The sequence below is a fragment of the Pteropus medius genome, unplaced genomic scaffold (assembly GCF_902729225.1).
Source record: "Pteropus medius unplaced genomic scaffold, Ma_sr-lr_union100, whole genome shotgun sequence".
Taxonomy (NCBI): domain Eukaryota; kingdom Metazoa; phylum Chordata; class Mammalia; order Chiroptera; family Pteropodidae; genus Pteropus; species Pteropus medius.
The window spans coordinates 6,864-31,387 of record NW_024351065.1 but is presented as its reverse complement, the minus strand read 5'-3'; the positions used below and the strand labels follow the sequence as shown (position 1 = coordinate 31,387).

The window sequence follows — 24,524 nt, the reverse complement described above, 5'->3', positions numbered from 1 at the left end:
ACACTTCTGCTTTTTAATTGTTCCCAACTGCGTAAAAACGCATAAACGTGTTACTGCATCGGAATTCTCTGGAGGGGAGGAGGCGGAGGGGGGGGAGTCTTTCAACCATCCCGGATCACAAACCCTTCCCCAGAGCAGCTGAAATCGCAGTCTGTGCAGTGGAAAGCGCGTGTCGGAATATTTTGAAGGTCCCCCAAGGATTCACTGTGCAGACGAGCTTGCGCACCAGTGGGCTATGTACACGGCTTGGCGGGATCAGAAAACCCGTTTTAATTACCCTGCCTTTTCATTCAATTCTCCCATTTATATCCTTTACATCGCAGAGCGAAACGTCTCCGCACGACCTTTTCTATTTAATTAATGAGTCGTTTTATTCGCTGCGGAGCATGTGATCCAGGAGGCACGGCCAAGTCGGAAGTAAATTTCCGATTTTATTTCGAGTGGCGGAGATGTTTGCCCAAGAGTCTAAACTTAAAAGTGATACTAAAGATCAAACCCATGTGTGACGACGGTAACTGTTGTTTAAAACGGTCGATCCGAAGGTATGGTTTCCAGCGACGGCTATCGCGTGCTCCAGTGGGCTGCGGTGTCGGGCGGTCTTCCCACGAACGAGACAACTTTCGCGAAAATATTGAAAGATCACGGCTACGCCACTGGACTGATAGGTACGTGCATCTTAGAGCTTTGCGCGCATCGCGTCTCTGGGGCGATATCATTCAGCCAAAAGGTTTTTCCGCCAGACGCGAAGCTCCGCGCAGGAGGGACGTCTCTCCCCAGGTGTGCTTGGCACGAACTAGATGCTGAAGAGCGGCATCGGCATAGTAGGCGTTTCATACGATTTTCTGACACGGCATGAAGAAAAAACGTGTTTTTGTAATTTTACCCGATTCCCAACTATTTCCATAATGCTGTTTACTCTATTTTTTTTTTCTTTTCAATAGAAATAAGACTGCAAGGCTAGCACCTCGTTCTCTGCTTCTATAAATCTCATCCTTATGTCTCTGTAGGTCGACAAACCGCGTCACGCATACAATGCAATGACATGAAGGACTCTAGGTTCTTGAAAGGAGATGACGTTGTCATTAGCATGGTCACGTTGTAGCCATCGTTGTTACTAGCGGTAGCAGTCACTCCTCACGACGAGCAAGGCCAGCCGATTCTCTGACTAGAAAGCCCCGTAGACTCGTTATCGTTTTGTAAGACAGAACCGTCGACCCGTGTGGAAGATCCCTCGGGAAATCGCGTGACGTTTCCTGGGTGACGGATCTTTTTGTCGAAGCCTCAGGTGTAAGACCGGCAAAGCCCAGCCTATCTCCCTGGTTGAGCGTGAAGGTCGAAGTCTGTAATAGCCGCCACCCCCCCGAGGAGTGTGCTAGCCGATTAGAAGTGAGGGGACAGTCCCAAAGGACAACTTTGGCCTGTGCCGACTTTGTGGGACTGAGTGTTTCTGGTGCCTTCCTCATTGCTCTGCCTTAGGCCGTGGCAAAATCAGGTGAAGGAGGCTGAATCACGGTCACCAGAGATATCAGATCCTAAACGCCGGCAGCGGCAAGTGTTAGGTGACCTGGGAAAGGGGTCTTTGCAAATGTGATGAAGTGAAGGGTCTTGAGGTGAGGACGGTCCCCGGGGTACTCGGGAGGCCTCATATGCCAGGACAAGGCTCCTTTGAAGAGGGAGACACAGAGAGGTTTGATTCCAACGGGGGTAACATAGTGTGACCACAGAGGCAGAGACGGAGCGGACGGGGCCACCAGCCTGGGGACGCCCAGAGCCCCCCGATGCCGGGAGAGGCAGGAAGGACCGTCCCCTGGGGCCTCCGGAGGGAGCGAGGCCCTGGTACCCCTGGACGTCACACTTCCAGTGTCCAGTAACAACATGAATTCATGATGTTTTAAGTCCCCAAGTTGTCGTAATCCCATTGAAGAGCAGAGGGAATCATGCAGCGGGTGCTGCTGCCAGACAGAGCCCCATTCCCCTGAGACGGACGCCAGCGAACTCTACGCCGCTCGCCCTGCACCCCCGCCCCGCCCAGCTAGGCGGGGACGAGCGCGCAGCTAACCCTAACCCTAACCCTAACCCTAACCCTAACCCTAACCCTAACCCTAACCCTAATCTCCCCAGCGCCGGCCACTTCCCCGTGTTCTGTGCCTTTCAGGGAAGTGGCATCTGGGCCTGAGCTGTGAGCATCGTGACGACCACTGCCACCACCCGCTCCGGCACGGGTTTGACCACTTCTACGGCCTGCCGCTGTCCATGATGGGGGACTGCGTGCCCGGGGGGCTGTCGGAGAAGCGCGCGGGGCTGCAGCGCCGCCTCGAGTCCTACGCCCTCGTGGCCGCCCTCGCCGCCCTGACGCTGGCCGCGGGCGCAGCGTCCCGCCTGCTGCCCGGGTCCTGGGTGCCGGCCGTCGGGGCCACCCTGGCGGCCGCCTTGCTGTCCGCGGCCTCGTACTTCCTGGGCACCCTGATAGTGCACGCGGACTGCTTCCTGATGCGCAACCATGAAGTCACTCAACAGCCCATGCGCTTCTCCCGGACGACAGCCCTCGTCCTGCAGGAGGCGTCGGCCTTCATCAGACGGTGAGTGTGGAAGGCCCGGCCTCCTCCGGGAGCGCTGTTTCTCGGAATCACATTCGGGAACGCCTGGCGTCACCGGCATGCACATGGGGACACGGCCCCCGTCCCCGGCCGCGGACGATGCTTAGTCGAGCCCGACTAGATCGTGGTCGGGGAACTGAGGGACACGTCAGATGAGATGTGCTCTCATCTCCTCCTCCGTGAGGGTCAGTCCCGTCCCGTAAACATCCCACGAGGAGCACACGTCACATTCACCCGACGGGACAGAACGATCCCCCTGAAGAGTCTGCACGGTGAGCTCCCAAAACCTTCACAGCTCCGCCATCGGGGCTACCTAAGACGTCGTGCGGCCAGCTTCGGACTGGACGTAAATTTGAGGGACGAGGGGACTTCCTGCATCCCGCCCGGAAGTGACAAAAAGCCACACTAAGCAGAGGCTGCTCCCTGCTCCGCGAGCGTGTCCCACTAAAGTGGTTGCCACCACTGATTCCCACCTGACCTGGTGGCGCCGGGTGGTGACCGTGTTCGAGAACGTTCTTATAGCGTTCTTGAAGGAACTGCCTAATATGGGTCAGGCGTGAAGCTTGCAAATTAAAGGAGGTGAGTCCGACGTGCCCTAAATAAGTCTCAGACCGTCCCCTCTGCTTCTTCACTTTAAGAATTAGCATGAAATGTCAGCGAATAAGAATGAACATGTATAAGATGTATGGATTAGACCCTAAAGATCAGCTAGAGGGAGGACCGGATGCGGCAGAGCCCGGGAACAGGGGGATCAAATGAAAATGCCTCACCTAATCCGCGTCATTTCGAAGTACGTTTTTTTCGGAGCGACCCCACATCCTAAACTTCATTCCTTGACAGCAAATTACGCAGAAAAGCGAATGTCCATGTCGCTGACTCCACCAGCTCAGGGTCGAGGTGGACGTACCCGGCGCCGCGGTGCTGGGACGAATAAACGTGAGATCGCACCGTCACCTGCTCCCCCTTGTCCTTCCGTTTGTCGGAAGGACGTAGAGTCGGAAGATGCGAACGTGCGGGGGACAAGACCTGGAGAGTCGGCGCGCAGGTTTCAGGACTTTGAAGGCGTCACGCTCCAGTCGCCTGGACTCCTGGAGGACAGCGCCGCAGACCGGACTCTGAGTCAGGACGAGACAGTTTAGGTCTCTGTGCGGCTCCACGGGGAATTCGCCCCGTGCTTTGCCGATAATGATAACGATAATAATGATAACGATAACAAAGATAATAATAATAATAATAATAATAATAATAATAATAATAATAACAACAATGCCCGGCACCTGTTTGTTCTCAGAAACAGGGAAGGACCTTTCCTCCTAGTCCTGTCTTTCCTGCACGTGCACACACCTCTCATCTCCACCGACAAGTTCCTTGGGAGGAGCCGCCACGGGCCGTACGGGGACTGCGTGGAGGAGATGGACTGGATGGTGGGTAAGTGCGTCATCCGGGTCCCGATGGGACGACCCTTCGCCCCTCGGGAGGGACAGGAGAGAAACCGTTGAGAAAGACGGTGGGCGTTGGAATGATTCGCCTCGGCTCCCTTTCCCGGTACGCCTGGCCCCGTCCCGCTTCGGCACAGAGTCACCCGGCATCGCCACGAAGGGTCCTTGGAGGGAGAAGATTAGCACCCACTGGAAAACGTAGGCTGTTTCACGTGACGCCAAAGGTGGTGTTTTCCAAATTGAAATTCACAGTGTGGGGGCAAAAAATGGTCTCAGATGAATAAACGTGCAGGTCTGTGTAATCTAATACCGACGAAACGGTAAAGCAGGAATCTGACAGCACAGAGTGAGGAGCCGTACCATCGCCAAGGACCCCTTATCCATCCTAAGATACGTTTCAAGAACCTTTTCAGTGGACTCACTCGCTGTCCCGATTCAAAGCCCAGTCAAGCAAATGTATGATATTTTTCAAGTGAACATTACTGTAACGATGTCAGCAGGTAGACCGTGAGATTTGTAGGGCAGGAAAACTATTCCGCATGACACCGTAATGGTGCACGTATGATACTATGCGTTTCCCAAAACCCACAGACGATACAACGCTGAGCGTGAGCCCAGCGTCAGCTGCGGACTTGAATGATGGGTCGCGTATCAGAATTGGCTCACCGATCGTGACATGAGTCGGCGTATCCGTCAACCTAAAGCCCTTCCCAAAAATGCAATCTGTTCGTTCAGGCAGAAGAAAATCGATAGCTCCAGAAACGTAAACTCCCCGTCCAAAAGAAAACACATGTTTGTTTAAATCCACACGTTTAGACCACGTTCATCTCCTCCCAGCCTCCCCCGCCTCTGGCCAGCGCCGGTCGACTCTGTTTCTGTTCGCGGGTCCGCGTGTTTGCACGCGTTTGTTTTTAGGTTCTGCACGTCCGTGGGCTCGTAGTATTCGCCTTTCTCTGACTCGGCGCACTACACGCATCGCCCCGTAGGTCCGTCCGCGTCGTCACGAATGGCAGATTGGCTTCTTTCTCGTGGCTGAGTCACGTTCCCCCGCGGGGCTGGCTCCCCCCCTCTTTGTCCACTGCTCCACCAGGACCCCTGGGTGTGTGTATGGGGGGGGGGCGTCCACGTCTTGGCTGCTGTGGACAATGCTTCAGGGACACAAGGCAGGAGGGGGCCCTGTCTTTTGTGTAACTCTAAGAAACTTAGGGCCACCACTGAAGACTATTCTTCAGCGATGTCCATCTATATCCAATGTCATTCTTTTGACTTCGTGGCCCTGTGTAGCATGACCCTCGAAGCTTGCCCGAGACGTTCTGCAGACAGGATGGGGCATGCACAAACACCGCGACGGATTTTTAGATGCTGGGTTCTCAGAAAAACACAGCTGGACCCCCGCTCCCGCCCGTCACGCGAAAACACGCACTGCAAATCGGGCTGGATGCGGCGTCCGGACCCAACCAGCTCCAACGCCCCGATCTCTTGCAGGGCAAATCCTCGACACGCTGGACACGGAAGGCCTGACGCACGACAGCCTTGTTTATTTCACGTCAGATCACGGGGGATCCCTCGAGGCTCAGCTCGGACGTGAGCAGCACGGAGGCTGGAACGGAATCTACAAAGGCAAGGCTCCCAGGTCCCCAGACGTGTGTCCGACGATTCCCAGCCGTCCCACGGCAGTGGGGCCACCCGCCTCGAGACAGGCACAGCGAAGGCTGCTGGCCGAGGGCTCTGCTTTGTCCTGAGGGCAGAAATCCCGATTTCTCAGGCGCAGATTTCGACTTTTCTGTGTGCGGAATTCGCTGTGTTTTTTTTTAGTATATTCACAGAATGGTGCAGCCGCCGCCGTGGCTTAATGGCTGATGTTTTCATGGTCTTCGACAGGAATTCAGCTGCCCGTGTGCAATCCACCCCCTCCTCCCCCACACCCAGCCCCGGCAGTCACGAACTGGCTTCTCTCTCTCCACATTTCCCCATTCTAAATACTCCATGTAGATGGACTCACGCGAAGCCGTGTCCTTTGCGACGACCTTTTCTCTCGCCGTGATGTTTATCGGATTCATCCGCACTGCGGCATATGCACCTCTTGCAGTGTGCATCTGTGCTTCCGTCTTTTTCACGGCCGAGTAATATTCCATCGCGTGGATGGGCCACATTTACTCACGTATCCATTCTTCTGCTGATAGGCTCGGGTTTGCACGGCCCCTTCGGCCGATGCGCTCGGGGGAATGGGCGTCGCTGGCCACATGTCATCCAAACTAGGATTGGATCGATTACAGGCACGCCGTGATCGGATGTAGCACGCGGATTCCAAACCACGCTGCCCCAAATGATGGGGCGCGGCACGTTTTTTTTCCGTTGAGGAGTTGACTTTTTTACAGTAGTCGGAGAATGTGTTTACTCGGACGTTGCCGTCTATTTACCACGCATGAGTCTGCTACCCACATAAAAGGGCATACACACATATAAATTAAATTACACAGGTGTACGGCTTCCTAAAGCATTATCACCCTGGGGGGGGCTCTGATCCCCGAAAGCCTTTTGATGTCAGTATCACCCACATCTATGCTCTCTGCCCAGTACCGCCCCCCGTGCTGTGGGACCTTCGTAAACTGTCCCCTCTATCGTCCCACAAAGACCTGTCGCCCACGTCCCCATTTGGCACGCCTCAGTGCCCACGCACAGGAAGTGGGAATTGTGCGCTCAACGTCACCCAGCTGTGAGCAGGAGCACATAGCCCACCACGAAAGCCGGGGCCCGTGCCCTGGAAAAAGGTCTGGCCGAGGCATTGGAAATGACAAGGCACAGCCATGAAAATCAGAGGAACCGAAATGGTCATTGATGTAGGCAGAATAACGTCCTCAAAGACGCCCACGTCCTAATCCCCGTGGGGCAGACAGAATAAGGCCCCACCCCACTCCCCAAAAATGTCCACTTCCTGATTTCTGGAAACCCTGAAAACTTTCTATGGCAAAAGGGACTTTGCAGACGTGGATGGGACCCTCGGGTGGAAGGTTATGCTTTAAACGATGCCACTTTAGAGTCCCAAAGAATTAGCCGTTTGACAATTAAGAAGCTTGAGGGAAATTACTGGCTTCTCACAGGTGACATAGAAGACCAGCACCCAGCTTAATAAAGACTATAAACTCTAGGAAACCTGAACTCTGCTGCAGAGGAATTTAATGAGAGAGAGAGAGAGAGAGAGAGAGAGAGAGAGAGAGAGAGAGAGAGAGAGGTAGAGAGAGAGAGGGAGAGGGAGAGAGAGAGAGAGAATTTAAAACAAGCGGGCAGGTTCAGTCATCCACGGAAAAGAGTCGCTTTTGGTTTTCACTATATTGTCTTCTGTCCGTGTGTCAACACAGGTGGCAAAGGCATGGGTGGCTGGGAAGGCGGCATCCGAGTCCCGGGCATCGTGCGCTGGCCCGGGGTGCTGCCGGCCGGCCGAGTCATCCACGAGCCCACCAGCCTGATGGACATTTTCCCCACCGTAGTGGAGCTGGCGGGCGGCCAGGTGCCGCAGGACAGGTGGGTACAGAACAGCCCGAGGAAAGCAATTCGATATTGCGCGTGAACCGACACTTGTCACTTTTGCTGGCATAAGGCACCCGAGAAGACAGTGCCTCTACCGGGCGACCTTGTGCTAAAAATAGGTGCCAGGGACACGGGACCGCCGACTGGGCTCACGGCCAGAGGTACTCTGGAGAAAGGCTGCTGTCATCTACAGGCATCAAGTGTCTGTGTCGTTTTTTCTACACACACAACATCCCTGTCCCCATTCCTGGGTGCTCAGGGCACCCGTGTTACGATAACGGCCACTGTCGCTGAAAAATCAAACAATGCATCGCAGGCAACTGCTTCTCATCCCGCCTGGTAGGGACTTTTTGGGTAATTCCGATTTTTCTCGTCTTAAAACATACAGAAAATTTGGCAGAAAACAAAGAAAATAAAAGGATTTTATAATCTTAGCCTAGAAATGAATCCATACATTATAGGAGACGAATATATTATACATATGTAGATATCATATATATTTTATACATTCTTTATATATTATTATATCTGCTTCCCTATTATGTTTATATATTTAATATCATATATTCCATATGTTTGCATATATATTTGGAAATCTTGCTGCATAGACAAAAAAATTTAATGCATTTACAGTATTTTTTTCAACCACCCTCTTATAGGAGGACATGAGCCTTGTTTTTTTTAAAAAAAAATACCGTTTTATTATTTTGCCCCCCGTCATAATTACCTGTTTAGTAAAAACCACAGCAGTTTAATTTCTAGATCAAAGATCATTATTTACAGCTAAACGGCTTGCTTGACACATTCTTCAAAATGTTTTCCAGACAATGCTCACAGAAGTAAAATAAATTTAAATTATATAGAGGTACACATAATTTATTTACTATATACGAATTATGCATGCGTGCGTATACAGACAGGTACACGTGTTATAATATGTGCATGTTATAATTCTCACGGCTTCTCCCTAGACAGGTTGAATATCTCATTTCAATATTTCACACCTTTATAGTCTCTCATTGAATGTCACATCTCTGGTTGCTGTTTTTTATTTTATATTTTTTCCTGTTATTGGTTGAGATTTTTTTTTATTTTTCAAATAATTTTTAAAGTTATCTCATGCGCTTTAAAAATAACGTGTGTGGCATCTCTACTGCAAATGCGTTTCACCAGAAAGCATAATAAATTCAGTCACACGCCGTTGAGTGGCTTTAAACATATGTATGTATATCAAGATGATATATAATAAACATACACGTAAGTGTGTATGTGTATACGGGTATACATACATGGAGGTGAAATAATATCTATGTGTATCTATACACATATATTTTACGACCTTATCTTCATTATACTTAAATATATAATAAACAATATAAACATATATCTGTAACAGTATATTATGTAATGCGAATATACATCATGGTATGTATTGTATATAGGATACAAAGTGTCTTATTTCTTCTTTGCCATGGCAATTCAGACCAAGTAAAATCTACTCAGGGCTGTAACTTCTCTACCTTGACGGAGAATAGTAAGCGTATCCTGGTAAACGCCCCATTTTTATGGCATCTGTAAAAATATAGATATGTGTTACATGTATATATGTAACAGATCATCGGTACTTATGATTACATTTCGAGACATCCTCACACACGCAGGCATGCGTTCCAGCCTCTCTAACTTTGCAAGATGCTGAAAAGTTTTCCAAATAATTGAAGAAGCCTTCAAAAGGGCGACGGCCAGTTTCCACAAGGACACTTAAGTACCTCTGGCCATGAGCCCAGTCGGCGGTCCCGTGTCCCTGGCACCTATTTTTAGCACAAGGTCGCCAGGTAGAGAGTGCTGGGCGAGTCGCCAAGAAGCGCAGACGTGTCATCCGTCCCGGAGCAGGTGCGCACGTCCCTGGGGAGCGAGGCGGGTGGGCCTGTGGCTGCCAATCAGAACCGCCGGGCTTCGCGTGGAGATGGGGGGGAACCGCATGGAACCCCCAGGATGCACTTGGGCGGGATGGAGACGGACCTTGGGAAGCAGACAGCGTCTGGAGAGTGCAGAAGACAGGATGAGTATGGAACGTGTGTGCCCCGCGCTGGGCGGGAAAGGCCACCGTTCCCCGCCCCGTGGGGGGATGCACAGTTCCCAGGCTGGCTGGACGCCCAGATCGGCATGACAATGACACAGACGTGTCGATGTCTCTGCGGCTTGTTTCTGCGTTTATGATCAGTGTGTGTGTGTGTGTTGGCGGGTGGGGGGAGGGGAGCAGCCTGAGGCGAACGAGCCGGTCCTCAGGGAACTTTTAGCCGAAGGTGACGTTTGCAGAATTGCCACCCTGAGCGCAGTAATGGTCCCAGGTGCCCTGCCCCGCAGCCCTGACCCCCCCTGCTCCTGCCTGCAGGGTGATCGACGGCCGGGGACTGCTGCCCTTGCTGCTGGGGACAGTGCCACACTCGGACCACGAGTTCCTGTTGCACTACTGTGAGACGTCTCTGCACGCAGCCCGCTGGCACCAGAGGCACAGTGAGTAGGCGGCGTGACGTGTCCCCTGCCGCTCTTGGTCACCCCACCCTGCAGGAAGATGTCTTGTGGCGGGAGGTTGAGGGATTTTCGGGGGCCTGGCTGCGGGCTGCCGCGGTTGGATGTGGCACACGCACTCGCACGATCACGCGGACGGGCACGCGTGGGGTCCAGCCCCTCTGACCTCGCAAGTCTGTTTCTCTTCCCCTGCGTAGTGACGCCATGTCATGCACAGTCACTTTGTAACCTCAGCAGCGACAGGTGCTGACGAACACTTTTTGCGTTTCCAACTTCTCTGGGCTGTTCTGGCCCCACTGTCCCTTCAGAAGAACCGGGACAGAGCACTAGGGCGTGGTCTCGAACAGGGCGCCACGTGGGACAGGAGCGTCAGGCCTGGCCGAGCAGATGTGCTGGTCGTCCACACGCGCCCAGTGCGTGGGGACCTCGGGCCGCTCCTCCGTGTTCCCAGCTTCCGCCAGCACCTCCCGTCCCGTCCGCCCCCTCCCTGCCCCCGCAGCCGTGGGCGACCTCAGCCCTGCTCCTGGAGGAGGCGGGGCCAGCGCAGGCCGCTTGCTGCCCTACTAGGGGCCGCCCATGTCCCCCTCCCCCCAAAGCCACAGGGAACACACCAAGCGCAGGCCGGAGGCAAGCCCGGCGGGGCGGGAGGCTTGTGCAGGCCGGGTCTGGGGACAGCCTGCTGTTTCCCTGCACACTTCCAACTGTGGCTTCCTGAGGCGGAGCTGGGCCTGGTGCCAGCGAGGAGCCCGTGCCAGAGGGACGGCCCCTCCCTCCCTCTTCCCTTATCTGCATCTTCAGTCTTCAGACAGGCGTGGCCTAGGAAACGTTTCACTGGGAACAGCAAGCGGCAGCGTTTTGAACCGCCAAGATTTCATTCTCGCAGCAGACAAGGGATTCGCTGTTTCTGTCAAGCGCTTTATTGAGCTGTAATTCACCGGCTCGGTCGGCTCCGGCGGTGACATAACACCGCAGGCCTGATGACCTAGAAAGGGGACCCCTCTCCCTGGCTGGCAGACAGATGGTGGCCTTCTCTCTGAGTACTCGCTCGGAGGACAGAGAGAGCTCTGGTGTCCCTTCTCCTTATAAGGACACCAATGCCATGTCGGGGTCCCCATCATCGTGACCTCCCCTCGCCCGGATCCCTTCCCATCGGGGCGACTCCTGTCACCACCCCATCGGGAGAGCAGAGCTTCGCCATAGGAGTTAGTGGGGGTGGGGGACACCCACGTTCAACACACACGTCCACACCCCACAATACATGGTTTTATAGTGCTCGGGGAGGGCGGATATGCGACACATTCGCAATGCATTGCAACCGTCACCACTGCCCAGTTGTCGAAATTGTTCACGACCCCGAAAGCAGACGCGTCCCCACCCCCTCCACCGGCCCCTGACGTCCAGTGACCCCCTCCGTGTCCGGGCGGATGACCCTCTGAACAAATGGAACGAGATAACTTGCGGCCTCTCGTGTCCGGCGTCTGTCACCGGGCACCCTGAGTGCGCGGTTCGGCCACGTCGCAGCCAGTGTCCGAGCTCCGTCCCTCTTCGCGGCTGCGTAGTATTCCACGGTCCGGCTGGGCCTCGCTGCGGGTCCACCCATCGCTTCGCCCGCGCTCGCGCCGTTCCCGCCCCGCGCCCGACACCGACCTCGCGTCGCGCGTGCGGGCGGGCGCCGGGCCTCAGCGACCCCCGTCTCCCCGCAGCCGGCGCGGTGTGGAAGGTGCACTACGTGACCCCGGCGCTGCGCGCGGGCGCCGGCGCCTGCTACGGGCGAGGCGTGTGTCCGTGCTCCGGGGACGGCGTGGTCCGCCACGACCCGCCGCTGCTCTTCGAGCTCTCCAGAGACCCCGCGGAGGCGCACGCGCTCACGCCCGACACGGAGCCCCTATTCCGCCAGGTGACAGAGCGCGTGGCCCGGGCGGTGGAGCAGCATCGCCGCACGCTGCGCCCCGGGCCGCTGCAGCTGGACGCGCGCCACAACACCTGGCGGCCGTGGCTGCAGCCCTGCTGCGGCCGCTTCCCCCTCTGCTGGTGCGACCGGGAAGGCGAAGGCCAGTAACCGCCCGCCAGGGGACGCGGGCTGCCCCGGGGCTCGATGTGTTCGAGGGGCTTGAATAAAGCTCCGCCTGAGAAGCAGGCATCGCTTCGCGTGGGGCTGAATCATGCCGCCAGTTCTGCAGAGCAGAAGCCACCGCGTCCTATGTCACTGAACAGCCCGCACCACGTGGGGGGGGGCGGGGCACCCCGGGCTACACCGCAGGGGGGTGACGAGGACTGTGCCTCCGCCCACAGGGCTTTCTGGTCCCAGGACCCCGGCCCCACCTGGCAAGGCTGCTCCACCCCCAGAAAGAGCTCAAGTCCGTAGGGAAGTCGTTGTGACTTCTAAGAATTCGCTGACACCGGGCACGGTGGCTGAGGCATTCAGCCACGTGGGTTTCTAAAGTCGCCGCCAATGAGGAGACAGACTGCGCTTCAGGCTGGAACTGTCTCTGGGGCCCACTGCTCCGGGAACACACATCCCAGCGAGTTCGGGACACATGATGCATCTGCTCCCCTCTGCATGAGGTCACTGCGGGACCCGCTCCCTTGCCACTGGCCTTGCCCTGCCCGGCCTGTATGAGCTGGCTCCGGCGGTCCCACGGAGCATCCCAGCCGTGTCCACAAGTTGCGGTTCCATGGCGTTCGTGTACTTGGGCAGCCAGAAAAGTACCAGAGACTGGGGGCTTAAATGACATGGATGTGTCACCCGCTGGAAGCTGCACGTCCGAGACCCATGTGTGGGCAGGCCTTGTCCCTCCCGAGGCCTCTGTCCTCAGCATGTGGACGCCGGCCCGTCCCTGTGTCCTCACGTGGTCATCCATCTGTGTGTGTCTATGTCCTCCTCCTCTCTTCTTATAAGGACACACTCCTGTGGGATCAGCGCCACCTTCGACACCTCATTGTACCTTAATCCCCTCTGTAAAGACCCTTCTCCAAGTCCACCCGTGTTCTGAGCTCCTGGGGGTGATGGGTTCCGCACACGAATTTGGGGAAGGACACAGTTCAGCCCACAATACCTTCTCTGCTGGGGGCAAAATGCCCGACTTCGAGAAGTTCTTTCTGCCTCCAGATGCAAGAAACAGCTCCCTCCTCCCAGCTCTGCAGCCCCCGGGGGTGTGACTGCCAGACAAAGACCAGCCTCCGAGAAATGAGACTGCTCACAGCGGTCAGCCAGAGCCACAACCATCTCTGCCTGATGCAAGTCAATTCTCCTTGGGCATAAAGAAATGATGGTCCGGTAAACTAGGCCCCCCACCCCACCCCACTCCCATCTTGCCCTAAAGGAGCCAGCATTTCCAGCCGTGTCCTGAATCCTTGTCCCACTGAGCCACCTCTGACCTGCTCAGCATCAGCTTTGTTCCTGATGGCTCTGAAGCCACTAGAGTCCCCACGTCCTTAAAGTGAATTCACACCCATAGGATCAGGTTCCTTCTCCCGCCCCCATCCCCACCCCCTCCCCCAAACAGAACTTCTAGGGTACCAGCTCCCATGGCCCTATCTCCCTGTGCTACTCATAAACTCGTGAGAGCCCACACTTTCTTTCAATGCCTTGAGCAAACGTCCCCCGGACCCCTGCTCTGCAGTTTGAGGGCACCCTGACGCCCTCCAAAGCAGAATCTCGTCAAAGGGCCGGACCTGAAGTCCCGCCCCCTCCACCTCCACTCAGAGTTACTCCTGCCCGCCACCCCGCGTCCTCCCGTTTCCAAAGACTGCAACTCACTGGACTTGGAGTGGGTTTTGCGCATCTGGGTTTCCGACAGACACCCTCGGGGGACTTGGAGCAGCCCAGCCCACAGCCCGGGCTTCGGGTGAACACGGTTTGGTGACCATCTAGTAGAAATGCAGACCTGAGTTGGAGAACTCGAGAGAGAATTGCCCGGGCAGCTGGGGGGGGGGGCAGGCCCTGGATGGGAGCGCCCAGCGGACCCGGAAGTGAAGTCCTGGGGGTGAGGGTCCCACCAAGCCAGCGCACATTTAACCATTTAACACCGCTCCCGCCCCGCTCACTGGGCCTTGGAGTAGAAGCTGGCTGCTGAGAGGCCTATGAACCTGGATTAGCATTCTCGGTGCCTAACCGCACCAGGCCCAGAGGTCTCCTTCGCAGGGCTCCAGGGACAGCATGGGATAACGAGGGGCGGGCCTAGCAGGGCTTAGTCAATTCCTCCTTGGTTCCAGTCCCGCCCCCCGCCTCCCAACCCCCGGGAGGTGCCCCGCCCTCAATCAGCTTGAATTGCAAACCTGTTTGCAACAATAATCTCCAGGGGCCAAGGAGGTTAACGTGGTTGGGGGGAGGGCTTCTCCTTCTCCGCGAGGGCGGTGGAGCTTCGGGGGGCGAATCTGGAGAGTGCGGAGACAAAGTCCTGGACCTGCAGCCAGCGCTCCACCATGGGACCCACGGCGCGCAGGGGACGTGCCGAGCCCTCCAGCAGGTGCGTGGGACCCCGGGACGCGCCCCCTGTGGTCCTGGGGTTGGGGACACGGGGAGGGCAGACAGGGGCATCCACAGCCAGCGTGGCCCGGAGAAGCCGCCGCAGATTCACCAAACCGCAGCTGGAGGCCCGTTTCTGTCCTGCGGCCCGGACAGAAGAGGGGTGGGGACAATGTCTCCTCACGGGGTAGACGGAAGGAGAAGTAGCGAAAGAGCGAACTGGTGAAGGGAAGAGGAAAAGTCGGGGTGCGGGGAGAGGGGGAGGAGAAAAAACGCTAGGTTCACCGCCAGCCTCCAGGACTCGCCCGCGGGGCCCCCGCCCTGGCCGGCCTGTAACCGCGCCGCCGCCGCCGCACTAAGGATGGTTATCTACAAACCCCTAGGTCGTGTCCCGCCGCAGCGCGGGCCGCGTCCCCAAACCCCACTGTCTACAACGCGCCCTCGTGGCCCCCACTAGCGTCCCGGGAGCTCAGGCTGGTCCCCCTGCTACGCTCCCCAGCCACGTGCCGACCTGCGCCACCCCAGCGCTGACGCTAAGACGCAGCGCGTCTCGCCCGTGTGCCCTCCCTCCCCACGCACCGGGGCGCAATCGGCAAATGAGAACGGCGCCGGGGGCCCTGCCGGGTCCCGGGACACGCTGCAATCGGGATCAGAACGACCCAGGCCCGCGCGCCTCCCGGCTACAGAGCGGGTAGATCCGGGGGTGCCCCGCTTCCGCTCCAAGTCCCTTTACGCACGGTCGCCTGTGCGCTCCTGGCGCTCGCTGGTAACAAGCCTTTCAAATCCGCTATAAAACAGCCGAACTGTACCCCCCCCCACCGATGGTACCGTTATCTGTACACCCCCCGATCGTGGGCGCCATACCGTTATCTCACATGTCAGTGTTCCCGCTGCCCCAACGGGCTGCCCCGCCACCATCGTGGCGCAGCCGGAACAAGGGACACGCGACACTAGGCGATAGAGGCACAGCTGGGCCTGGGCAGCGGGAGGGGCCCTGCTGGCCCTGCACCCCTGCCCTTGACGTCGCAGCCCGCGCGTTGCAGCCCGCGTTAGAGCCGCCTTCACTGAAGCGGCTAATTACAAGGTTAGGTAGGAGGGGCCTGGATTCAAAGCTTTGGCACACGTGCGTGCTGTCCTGCAAGCACCTGGGACAAAGGAATCAAAAGCTGCTGCAACCCTGGTTAAGTCGTAACTTAATGGGAATTCGGAAATTCAACCCCGGTTAAGTCGTAACAACCCCGTCGGAAAATTCAACCCCGGTTAAGTCTAACTTAATGGGAATTCGGAAATTCAACCCCGGTTAAATCGTAACTTAATGAATTGGAAATTCAACCCGTTAAATTCGTAACTTAATGGGAATTCGGAAATTCAACCCCGGTTAAATCGTAACTTAATGGAAATTCGGAAGCCTGCCCAGCGAGTGGGTTTGAGACGCTGACTTTTCATTCCAAACTACACGCGTTTATTTTTGCCGTTCGCTTTTCTCTACAGAGACTGTTTGCCTCTCCTCGTTGTATGTTTGCTTCTGAGGACTTGCGAAGTGAAGGCAGCCAAGGCCTCTAAGCCAAATATCCTACTCATAATGGCAGACGATCTTGGCATTGGGGATCTGGGTTGCTATGGAAACGATACGCTGAGGTACAGTGCGATGGTGCTGGCGGTCATGCGTGTCTGTGTCTGGATTTGGCTGAAGGCTGCACTTAAAATCTGCCCGAGGAAAGCAGGAAATTGCTTAGTGCAACACCGAACAGCTTAGCTTTCGACAGGAAAAGAGAGAGTCCAAAGCCTTTCAAACAACATAGAACGTGTGTTTCCCTGGGCAGCGTTAACCAGTGACCACACACTGGGTGGCTGAAAATCACAGGAATGTGTCCTCCCCCCGGTCCTGGAGACCAGGAGTGTGACATCAGGTGTCCCAGGGCCACGCTGCTCCCTCCCGAGGCTCCAGGGGAGGGGCCTTCCTTCCTCTTCCAGCTTCTGGGGGCCCCAGGCGTTCCTGGACTGGTGGCCGCACCCTTCCTTCTTCTGCCTCCCTCTCCCCGTGCTATGGAGAGTGGGGACTAAGTCAATTCTCTTTGGGGTTCCTGCTTGTAAGGGGGAGTTCCACTCCAGCTTCTGGTGTGTGAGAGCTGACAGCTGTTAAGCCACACCCCTCCCTCCGTAAGCCACGCCCCTCCCTCCATAAGCCACTCCCTTCATCCGCAAGCCACCTCCTCCAGCAAGCCACATCCTTCCCATCGTAGCCACACCCCCTCCTCGTAAGCTACCTGCTCCACTGGCCACACCCTTTCGTCCGCAAGCCACACCCCTCCCTCCGTAAGCCACTCCCATTCCTCCATAAGCCACTCCCCTCCCTCCTAACTTTGGGACCTGGACAAGGAGAAGAGAAAGCCGCTAGCTCCCACCTGCGCAGCTAGTGGATAATTCAAACCACACCAGCCCCTGGGAATGACCGGCGTCCTGGGACTGCGAATCGCACTTTTGAGAGGTGGTTTTACCTGCTCCTACAGGGGACCAGACCCCAACTAACTCTAAAACCCAGTGACTTTGGTAACGGACGTCGTAGGACGCACTCCGTCCCCATGCTTTCCGCCCCGGGGGTCTGCTCAGGCTGGACGCACGTCCTCTTCCCGCCCGTGACCTGTGTGTGGTTTGTTCAGGACGCCGCATATCGACTGGTTGGCAGAAGAAGGCGTGAGGCTCACGCAGCACCTGGCGGCCGCCCCGGTCTGCACCCCGAGCCGAGCTGCCTTCCTCACTGGGAGACACGCTTTCAGATCAGGTGGGTGGCGCATGGGGACCAGGGAGAAAGGAGCACGTCCAGTCCCCACATGGGTTGTCTTTAATCACCATAGTGAAGGTTGCGGTAGAAACATTACATGCAACCTGCCCCCGCCCCCCCTCATTACATAAATGCTGCGTTTTCGGCGGCCTACCCAAAAAAAAAAAATAATAAGCGTGATCACTGGGAATCAGAACGCTGAAACTCGTCAGTGGTAGTGAAGGTTGTTGATCGGTTTACATGCGTCAGCTGAATGCCTGCCCGCTCCGTGAGCCAGCGATGCCTATGCACCTGGCACGTGCGCGTGTGTGTCCTGAACACACATGTGTAGCACTGTCTGTAAGACCCCGCGTGGAAGCAGTTCAGCGGCAGCAGACGCGGTGAACCCGCTGTGCTGGGGTCACGTGTCCCAGTACCATCATGTTAGTCTATTTGGGGGGCCAGAAAAACACCACGGACTGTGGCTTGAAGGACAGACATTTATGTGTCACATCCCAGATGCCAGATGTCCGAGATCCACGTGTGGGCAGGTCTGGATCCCCCTGAAGCCTCTCTCCTGGGCGTGTAGGCACTGTCCCCTCCCTGTGTCCTCACGTGGTCATCCCTCTGTGTGTGTCTCTGTCCTCATCTCTTGTTATAAGGACACAGTCCTATGGGATCAGGACCCACCCTGGTGAGCTCATTTTACCTTAATCCCTTCTGTAAAGACTCAGCTTCACATATAGCTGTGTTCTGAGGTCCTGGGGGTGAGGAGTCCACCTGCTAAATTCTAGATAGATAGATATAGATAGAGAGATAGATGAGAGAGAGAGAGAGAGAGAGAGAGATGATAGATAGATAGATGATAGATAGATAGATAGACAGACAGACAGACTGACTGATGATAGATGATAGACAGAGATAGATGATGCCAGATAGATAGGTAGATAGAAGATGGACAGTTAGATAAATACATAGAGCATGGTAGAAGATACATGATAGATACATGATAGATACATAAATGATACAGGGTAGGTGACGGGAGGTAGATACAGACAGACAGACAGATTAGTAAAATGAGATCATAGATGGACAGACTCTCTCAAAGGCCCTGGTTTCTTCACCTCGGCACTGCTGACGTTTGGGGCTGGGTGGGTCTCTGGGGGTGCTGTCCTGTGCCCCTGGAGGTGTCCCTACTCACAAAGTGCCAGCAGCACCCACCCCTCCCCAGTCGTGACAAGCAAAACAACAGTTCCGGGCACTGCGGAGAAGCCCCTGGGAGCGTGCGCAGCCGTCCGCAGAGCGGGCCCCCAGTGCAGCCCACGGAAGGTGAGTGCCTCGTGTCCACTCTCCCCCACAGGCATGGACACCAGCGGCAGGACACGGGTGCTGCCCTGGAACGCCTGCTCCGGCGGGCTTCCCGAGAATGAGACCACGTTTGCGCGAATCCTACAGCAGCAAGGCTACTCCACGGGCCTCATAGGTACTCGCCCCGCACCCATCTCGAAAATCCTCCACCCCCAGAAACTGCCCTCCCCCCAGGGGAAAAGGTCACGTGTCAGAAGCACAAGCCGCCTCCGCCTCCCGAGGTGTGCTGGATCGGCAGCAGCGTGGGAATCTGTCACTGACCAGTAATTGCCACGCGAGAGTCTCGCTCGATTCACCTCCTCCCCGACTCCCGGACATCTGCGCGCTCTCCCCTCCCGACGTAGCAGGCCCTTGGCTAGAATGACCGGGTCCTATCTCTATGATATGAGTTCCCGCTTTGGGGGGGAAAAAAGTCTCCAGGAGTCCCCTGATTCCTGGTTCGTGGAGGAACACGGTTACTTTCGCCGTCATAAGATTATTCGAAAGCCCAGTCCCGTTTTCAACTGGTTTTGTTTTAAGTATAAAAAAAAAAAACAAAATAACAACCAGTGATATTTCGTGAATGCCGTCCCAGCAGAACGATTCAGGGCTGCAAGCGCGTAACCCTGAACGCTCCAGAAAACCTTAGCCTCCATCGCGGGGTGGCGATGGCCACGTTGCTGCGTTCATCGGGGTCCCTGGAGCGTTCAGCTCCGTGTCAACGCCGGCATCACGGAAGTTTTTTTCTATTCCTTTCTCTTTCCAACTCCTGTTATATTCCGTTCACCTTTCGCGCTTCCGTCAGACATGTTTTCTCTTTGCAATTTCTGTCGCATCCTTTTCCGGCTTCACATCGCGGCCGCTCCGACTTGGCATCGAGACATCCGCATCCTCCTGAGAAGGGGACGCGTGGCCGACAGCACCCCGCCTCGCACCGCCAACGATCCGACGCTCTCCTTCATCCTCAGGAAAATGGCACCAGGGCGTCAACTGCCACTCCCGCACGGACCACTGCCACCACCCGCTCCGCCACGGCTTCGACTACTTTTATGGCATGCCCCTGACGCTCCTCAGTGACTGCCACCCAGGCTGGATCGGGCAAGTGAGCTCCGCCATGACACCGAAGCTCTGGCACTACACCCAGCTGATGGCGCTGGGCGTCCTGACGCTGGCCGCCGGCAGGACCTGTGGCTTGGTCCCGGTGCCTCGGAAAGCCGTGACGGCTGCGGCCGGCCTCGTCTTCCTGTTCTTCGCGTCCTGGTACACCAGCTTCGGCTTCGTGCGGCGCTGGAATTGTATCCTGATGAGAAACCGCGACGTCGTCGAGCAGCCCATGGATCTAGAAAGAACGGCCGGTCGGCTGCTAGAGGAAGCGGTGGCCTACATCGAGAGGTACCGAATTCATCCCTTTCGTGGGTTTGTTTGTTTGTTTGTTTTTTTTTTCATTCTTTTCTCTTTTCGTAAATATTTTTTATTTCATTTTCAGTTAAAGGTGATGTGCAACATCATATTACTTTCAGGTGTAAACCATCGTCATGAGACATGTTTATAACTCTGGAGTGAGTGTCCCCCAAAAATCTCGTCCCCGCCTCGTACCACACGTGGCGACTACAACATTCTTGACTCTATTCCCTGTGCTGCGTCTTACGTTATCGTCAATATTTCGTCACTGCCGCATTTGTACCTCTTAATCCCTCCCGCCTTTTCGTAAATCCGCCGATCCCCTCCCACGTAGCAACTAACGAGATGTTCTCTGGATCTGCGAGTCTGTTTTCATTTCGTTCATTCAGTCCCTCAGAGTCCACATTTGAGTTCCGTCCTGTGGCATTTGCTTTGCTCTATCTGCCTCATTGCACTCAGCAGAATAGCCTCTAGGTCCTTCCTGTTGTCACAAATGGTTAAGAGTTCATTCTCTTTCCTGGCCGAGTAATATTCCATGGCCTAGAGGGACCGCAGCTTCTTCATGCACTCGTCCATCCAGGGGCACCGAGGCTGCTTCCGACTTGGCTGCTGTGAGTAGTGGTGCGGCGAACACAGGGCTGCGTAGACCTTTTCGAAGGAGTATTTTGGTTTTCTTGAGAGCAATACCCAGAAGTGGCATTGCGGGATCATAAGGCAGCTCTATTTTGAATTTGCCGAGGACCCTCCAGACTGTTTCCCACAGGGCCCGCACCCCTTTGCAGTCCCCGGCGGGTTCCCCGACAGTGCCGAAGGGTTCCCTTTTTTCCACATCTTCACCCACCCTCGTTTGTTGATTTATTAACGGCGGCCATTCTGACAGGTGCGAGGTGACAGCTCATCGTGGTTTGATTTGTATTTGTCTGCTGGCTGGTGATGTTGAGCACCTTTTCCTCTGCCTCTTGCTCATCTTAGAGCATCACGTTTTAACAAGATGCGTTCTCAGAGCATCAAAGTCTCTCTGTCATCATTAGGATTTACTAACCCGACCGTCCGGGCAGATAGGTTTGAAGCAGTCAGCCTTTTCTATGGACTGCTTTCAAAACGCGAGTGTCCGCTTTGAAAGAACCGACCCAGCAGCCTTAAAACAGACGCCGCGATCTGTGAAGAGTGATTCCCTCGTTTCAGAAACCAGCACAGGCCCTTCCTGCTGTTCCTCTCTCTGCTGCACGTGCACCTGCCCCTGGTCACGGGAAGACGGTTCCGGGGGAAGAGTCAGCACGGCCTGTACGGTGACAACGTGGAGGAGATGGACTGGATCGTAGGTAAGCCGGTCTCGGGCGCAGCCGAGCTTGCTCGCTCTCGGCCTCCCCGTCAACACAGGGCGATGCGTGGGCCGTCGCGCCGTGACCGGGGCTCGCGACACAGAATCACAGAAAATCGTCCACGGTGTCGTAAAACTATGTGAGGGGCGTGTGGGGTCCTTGATTGAGTGGGGCGACCCCTTCTCGGTTATAGAGATCTCTGGGTCACTGTGCTGTACAAGTGACACTAACGTGTTATCGTATGCCAGCTGTCACCGGAGAAAAACAGCTGCTCGACTTGTACGATGCGATGCTACTAATTGTCCATAATCCTTCAATAAAGCTGGGGGAAAAATTTTTAAAAAAAATTTTAAAAAAAAATTTTTTTTTTTTAAATTTTTTTAAAAGAAAGAAACAGGAGAGAGAAAATTCTTGCATGTCTTTCGCGAGGTCCTTCGGCAGCTCTGATTTCCTAGTTTACTTTGGCGCAAAAAACCCCCATCCCACGGAGTCCCTCGCGAAGGCCAGCAGGAGACGGCCCGGCACCCGAAGCGACGCAGCTGCCTCTCCGGACGGTGCCCCAAGATCCAGTGCCCTCTCCGGCCGGGAGAGAGCCAGCAAGACCGCGGACCTGTTCACCGACATAGAGACGGACGTCCGTGCAGGAAATGACGATGCTCGCCTCTAACTAAGAGTCCTTCCGACTGAGAGGCGACCAGCGTGTATCCGAGCTCGTGGAGAGCGGCTGTTGGGGCCGCGCTGACTCACGCAGAAGCCCACACGGGGTCCCGATGAGGGGACAGGGGCAGTGGGTGTCTCCGACAAAGGGGAGGGGACAGGGACGGCCACAGAAGGAAGGCGTGGCTCTCGGTGCAGATCACGTGACACGGTGACGCCAACGCTAAACAGTGTTTTTAATCCTCCGTCCGGAGTCACCGGAGCTGGAGTCATGACCTCTGCTTTGTGGTCATCCTTGCAAATGGGTCTTTGGGACACTTAGTTGCCCAGGCCCCGTGCAAAGGTGACTCTGTCTTGTTTTAACGTCCTGAAGGTTTGAGGATGAGACGAGCAGGCGGCTCCCGTGGGACGGCCGCTCCGGCTCCCTGTTCAAGGGGCTCCGCGTGTGTGTTGCTGTTTCTAACGGCTTGTCTTGAGGCAAGGATAGCAAGACATTCGGCCGAAAAAAGAGACAAATAACCCCAAAATTGGAGCATGGGTTCCACGATGTTTTGTCAACCTGCATTTTCAGTGCTGCGAATGTCCTCGTGGTTTACCATCTCGACCTTGCCTGCCGTCGATGTCCGCGGGCCCTTCCCGGACGACGCAAGCGCTGGTTTTGCGGATGGCTCTGCCGTGCTGAGTGCTGGCCGCCTATGTGCCATCGCCCGCAGATGCTCGCGGTCCTGGCTTTCCCCGTTTACGGACAGGGCTGTCCGATGTCACTGTTCCTTTCCACGTTGTCACCTGCGTGCACTTGTTATGGACACACAACCACAGCGTCTTCAGAACACCCCACGGGGACCTTTTGCCTTGGTGTGTTCACTGTTGTCTGCATTGTCGATATCTTTGTACGCAAGACTCTGAATCGTACAGTCTCCGAGCGTGGAGACAGGTCTCCACAGCTTGCGATCACATCAGTAACGCTGCTCTCCGGGGGGCTGTGGTCCCTTTCAACGACTTCCTAGCAAGCGCCGACTTAGACAGAGAGGGAGCCCCGTGGTGCGTTGGCCGGTAATATTTTACATGCTTCGTCCCGACACGTCTCGTTTTTCTCGTAAAGGTGAAATTCTCCGTGCTGTTGAAGAAAACGGCTTGAGAAACAGGACGCTGGTGTATTTCACGTCCGATCACGGCGGATGTTTTGATAGCACAGACTCCGAGGGCCAGCTGGGAGGATGGAATGGAGTGTACCGAGGTGAGACCGGGCACACTGGGAGGGGACAGGGACGGGAGCGACCGCCTAGCCCGGCCCCCAGCTTCGGAGAGCGAGCCGGAGGTGCCCGCTCTGTCACAGCCTGTGGTCTGTCGAAGGGGCTTCTGGAGCCTCGGCTGCAAGAACACGTCCTCCCTAGATGCCAAGGTAGAGACGTAAAGACGCGTGCTTTCCATTTTAATAGAGACGGACAAATAAATAGGATCCAACCCCAAAGGAAGGCCGTTCTAAATAATACGTAGCATAGTGTCCCAGCTCTGTGTGTCCTTCTAGTCCTATAGGTCGTGACCCATTTGAGGCATAACCCTTTCCCTGTGCCGTTTTGTGAAACTCTGATACAGTCGGTCCACGTTATGCGTGGATTCCATCTTGGCGAATGCGGCGCTCGGCGAAAATGCATTTGTCACCCCCGAATCCGTACGCCGGGTGCTTCAGCCGCCGTGCGCAGAGCACCAGGTCACTTGAGTCTCCCGACGAGCACGCTGCCCAGCAGCCGGAAACAGGATCAAGTGTCGGGACGTGAGCCTGTTGCATCTCGGGACTTCCCACGTGTCTGCCCCAGTGGCGGGCGGAGTGCGCCTGCCACACGCAGGGGATCTGCGGCTATGAGCGGACGTCCGTGACGTGATCGCGGTGTCTAACACGGCACCGTTGACCCCGAGGTTGGTTGGGACATTCCCTGGACAGGTGTGCCTGGCATAACCACGTGACACTTCGAAGCCGAGCGCTCTCTCCAGCGCATGGCAGAAGGAGAAGTCGGACTTGAAAAGCGAGAAGGGCTCGACACGCCGTCGCTTCGAAGGTGGAGGGGCCGAGCGACAGGAGACGCAGCGGCCGCAGGAGCCCCGGGCGGCCTCGTCAGCACGGACACAGGATGCCGTGTTGTCCGGCCACAGCGCGCGGGCTCTGCCAGGTGCCCGAACGAACGGGGAAGCGCGGTTCTCCCTCCGGTCGTCCGTCTCGGAGCCCCGACGGCCGACAGCGCGACCTCAGCCCGCGGGACCGTGAGCGGAGCACCGAGCGAGCCGCGCCGGGCTCACGCCCCTCCGGGCCGGCGGCGTTCACAGCGCCAGAAAACCAGCGAGATCGCGAGGCCGTCACAACGCCAAGCTCGAGTGTTCGCGTAGCTGGATTCCCGCCACGTCCCCCCGCGCAGCCCGATCTCTTTCATTCCCATGTCCCGGGTTCCTAGGGAGGCTCAGGCGAGGTCAAGAGTG

General features: G+C 56.1%; 2 protein-coding genes and 1 long non-coding RNA gene across 16 annotated transcripts in view; 2 read left to right on the top strand and 1 right to left on the bottom strand.

Moving 5' to 3' along the window:
• Positions 1 to 90: 90 nt before the first annotated feature.
• On the top strand, positions 91 to 13,075 carry ARSL (arylsulfatase L). Of its 4 annotated transcripts, none has more exons than XM_039842444.1 (8): positions 91 to 665; positions 2,156 to 2,579; positions 2,783 to 2,869; positions 3,889 to 4,025; positions 5,522 to 5,656; positions 7,396 to 7,558; positions 9,960 to 10,081; positions 11,800 to 12,233. In XM_039842444.1, the coding sequence occupies exons 1-8, from the start codon at positions 545 to 547 to the stop codon at positions 12,153 to 12,155; spliced, it is 1,545 nt and encodes a 514-aa protein (XP_039698378.1). In that variant the 5' UTR covers positions 91 to 544; the 3' UTR covers positions 12,156 to 12,233. The 4 variants fall into 4 exon arrangements, with proteins under 4 accessions (XP_039698378.1, XP_039698381.1, XP_039698379.1 ...); XM_039842447.1 differs by lacking the exon at positions 11,800 to 12,233 and adding an exon at positions 10,895 to 11,785 and having other exon boundaries at positions 92 to 665; XM_039842446.1 differs by lacking the exon at positions 11,800 to 12,233 and adding an exon at positions 12,389 to 13,075 and having other exon boundaries at positions 93 to 665.
• Positions 13,076 to 13,135: 60 nt separating this feature from the next.
• On the bottom strand, positions 13,136 to 15,641 carry LOC120586029 (uncharacterized). Of its 2 annotated transcripts, none has more exons than XR_005648585.1 (4): positions 15,429 to 15,641; positions 14,375 to 14,783; positions 13,857 to 13,966; positions 13,136 to 13,347 (listed from the first exon to the last, which is right to left on the bottom strand). It is a non-coding gene; the product is annotated as an uncharacterized LOC120586029 (long non-coding RNA). The 2 variants fall into 2 exon arrangements; XR_005648586.1 differs by lacking the exon at positions 15,429 to 15,641 and adding an exon at positions 15,144 to 15,384.
• Positions 14,244 to 24,524, top strand: part of LOC120586026 (arylsulfatase D-like) — a 17,136-nt gene continuing 6,855 nt past the window's right edge. The window contains exons 1-7 of one of the 10 annotated variants that reach the window (XM_039842448.1): positions 14,475 to 14,565; positions 16,056 to 16,202; positions 17,225 to 17,346; positions 18,686 to 18,808; positions 19,641 to 20,064; positions 21,259 to 21,395; positions 23,155 to 23,763. In XM_039842448.1, coding sequence (XP_039698382.1) covers positions 14,522 to 14,565; positions 16,056 to 16,202; positions 17,225 to 17,346; positions 18,686 to 18,808; positions 19,641 to 20,064; positions 21,259 to 21,395; positions 23,155 to 23,549 — 1,392 coding nt within the window. In that variant the 5' untranslated portion in view covers positions 14,475 to 14,521 and the 3' untranslated portion in view covers positions 23,550 to 23,763. Of the gene's footprint in view, positions 14,566 to 16,055; positions 16,203 to 17,074; positions 17,347 to 17,760; positions 18,020 to 18,685; positions 18,809 to 19,640; positions 20,065 to 20,158; positions 21,396 to 23,154; positions 23,764 to 24,524 lie in introns of those variants that run through there. The other 9 variants (XM_039842455.1, XM_039842457.1, XM_039842458.1 and 6 more) reach the window with 9 other exon arrangements.